The 1,631-nt window shown below is 49.2% G+C and overlaps 1 gene segment (V, D, J or C); it reads right to left on the bottom strand.

The window, feature by feature from the left end:
* Positions 1–700: 700 nt before the first annotated feature.
* Positions 701–1,205, bottom strand: LOC103212935. The segment is given in 2 exon segments: positions 701–1,062; positions 1,160–1,205. Coding segments are annotated over 2 exon segments (408 nt in total).
* Between the last annotated feature and the right edge of the window lie 426 nt (positions 1,206–1,631).

The raw sequence follows: 1,631 nt of genomic DNA, 5'->3' as shown, positions 1-1,631 counted from the left end.
AGATGAGCATGGATTTGGTGATCTTGCTTAACTAGAGAGAAAGATAGAGGAGGAGAAAATTAACATCAAAGCAGTCCTGAGTCCGAAGGGCACAGTCCTGTGTGAGGAGGGATCCCAGCACGTGGACTTCAGATGTGAATTCATTCTGCTCTTGTATGTCACTGACTCTGACTTAGCCACATTCTTGCTGTAACTTGAATCCCGGAGAGTGTCCTAACTCTGGAACAGGATTGATCGCTCAGCCCCAGGTCTGACTTGTCAAAAGAACATCGCCTATCTGTCTCTGCAGCCATCCCTTGGCAGTTTAAAACCTCCATATTTTCAGCAAGGAGCCCAGTGCTTAGGACTAGTACTACCTGAGAACTCTATCTGTCCTCAGTTTGACTGGAAAATAACCCCCAGGTTTCTCTCAGCTTCCCCAGAACTCCTGGACATCCTGGAAGAGTCTTTCCCTCCACAAAGAACAAAATGCTTTTTCTGGATGTAAGAATGCTTCCTCCTGTTACAATACAACTCTTGAACTCAGAGATGTTGGGGGAGGCAGAGAATCATAAAAAAGAGAGAGATTCCCGGGGAAACTGCGAGATGGAGAAGACTCCCCAGGCTATAGGCAGAAACCTGCCCTTAAACCATATCTGCACCTGCCTCTGGGTCTGAATCCTGAGCTTGGTGTGTCCGGAGTGCCCCCTGCTGCCCGTCCCTACGCCTGCAGGGAAGGTTTCTGTCTGGGATCACACTGACTTCCCCTCACTGTGCCTTTCACACAGTAATACACGGCCGTGTCCTCGACTTTCAGACTGTTCATTTGCAGATCCAGCATGTTCTTGGTGTTGTCTCTGGAGATGGTGAATTGGCCCTTCACTGCGTCTGCGTATATGCTACTACCACCACTGCTACTAATGGATGCGACCCACTGCAGGCCCTTCCCTGGAGCCTGGCGGACCCAGTGCATGTCATTACTGCTGAAGGTGAATCCAGAGCCTGCACAGGAGAGTCTCAGAGACCCTCCAGGCTGACTCAGGCCTCCCCCAGACTCCACCAGCTGCACCTCACAGTGGACACCTGCAAATAGAGACATCCTGGTCAGGAAACCATCACACATGTCCACTGTTTCTCTCACCTATGCCCATTCACAAAAACCTGCTCCCCATAAAATGACCTTTGAAAAGAGCAACAAGGAAGACCCAGCCCAGCACAGACTCCATGGAGACCCGTCTGTGTTCAGTCCAGATCACTGAAGGGGACACCTGGAATCCTGATGTGGGGCTCCTCTCCCAGAGCTGCAGGTTTGGGGTTGGGCTGGTTTTCATCAGCTGAGGGAAGGGCCCTATTTGCATATCCTCCTCCTATATAGCAAACTATAGGGTTGGATTACTTCAGAGAGGGAAGTGATTCAGAGCAGACATAAGAGTTCTGGGGAGTTTTATGACAATGACAACATTTGGGAAAATGTCATCTCTCATTATGTGATTGTGCTGAGCTAAACCCCTAGTTCCCATTATCTTAATCAGTGTCTCATATGCACACAAACCATGTGAGGTGGATGCCTACATACCTTCATTTTACAGATGTGAAAAGACAAACAGCTGTGCCTTGTGGTCTGTGAGGTGTGGAAAAGCATTTACTGGGAA

Source organism: Orycteropus afer, unplaced genomic scaffold (genome assembly GCF_000298275.1).
Source record: "Orycteropus afer afer isolate SDZICR_OR568_19922 unplaced genomic scaffold, OryAfe1.0 scaffold01166, whole genome shotgun sequence".
NCBI classification, from domain to species: domain Eukaryota; kingdom Metazoa; phylum Chordata; class Mammalia; order Tubulidentata; family Orycteropodidae; genus Orycteropus; species Orycteropus afer.
This window is presented reverse-complemented; position numbering and strand designations above follow the sequence as displayed.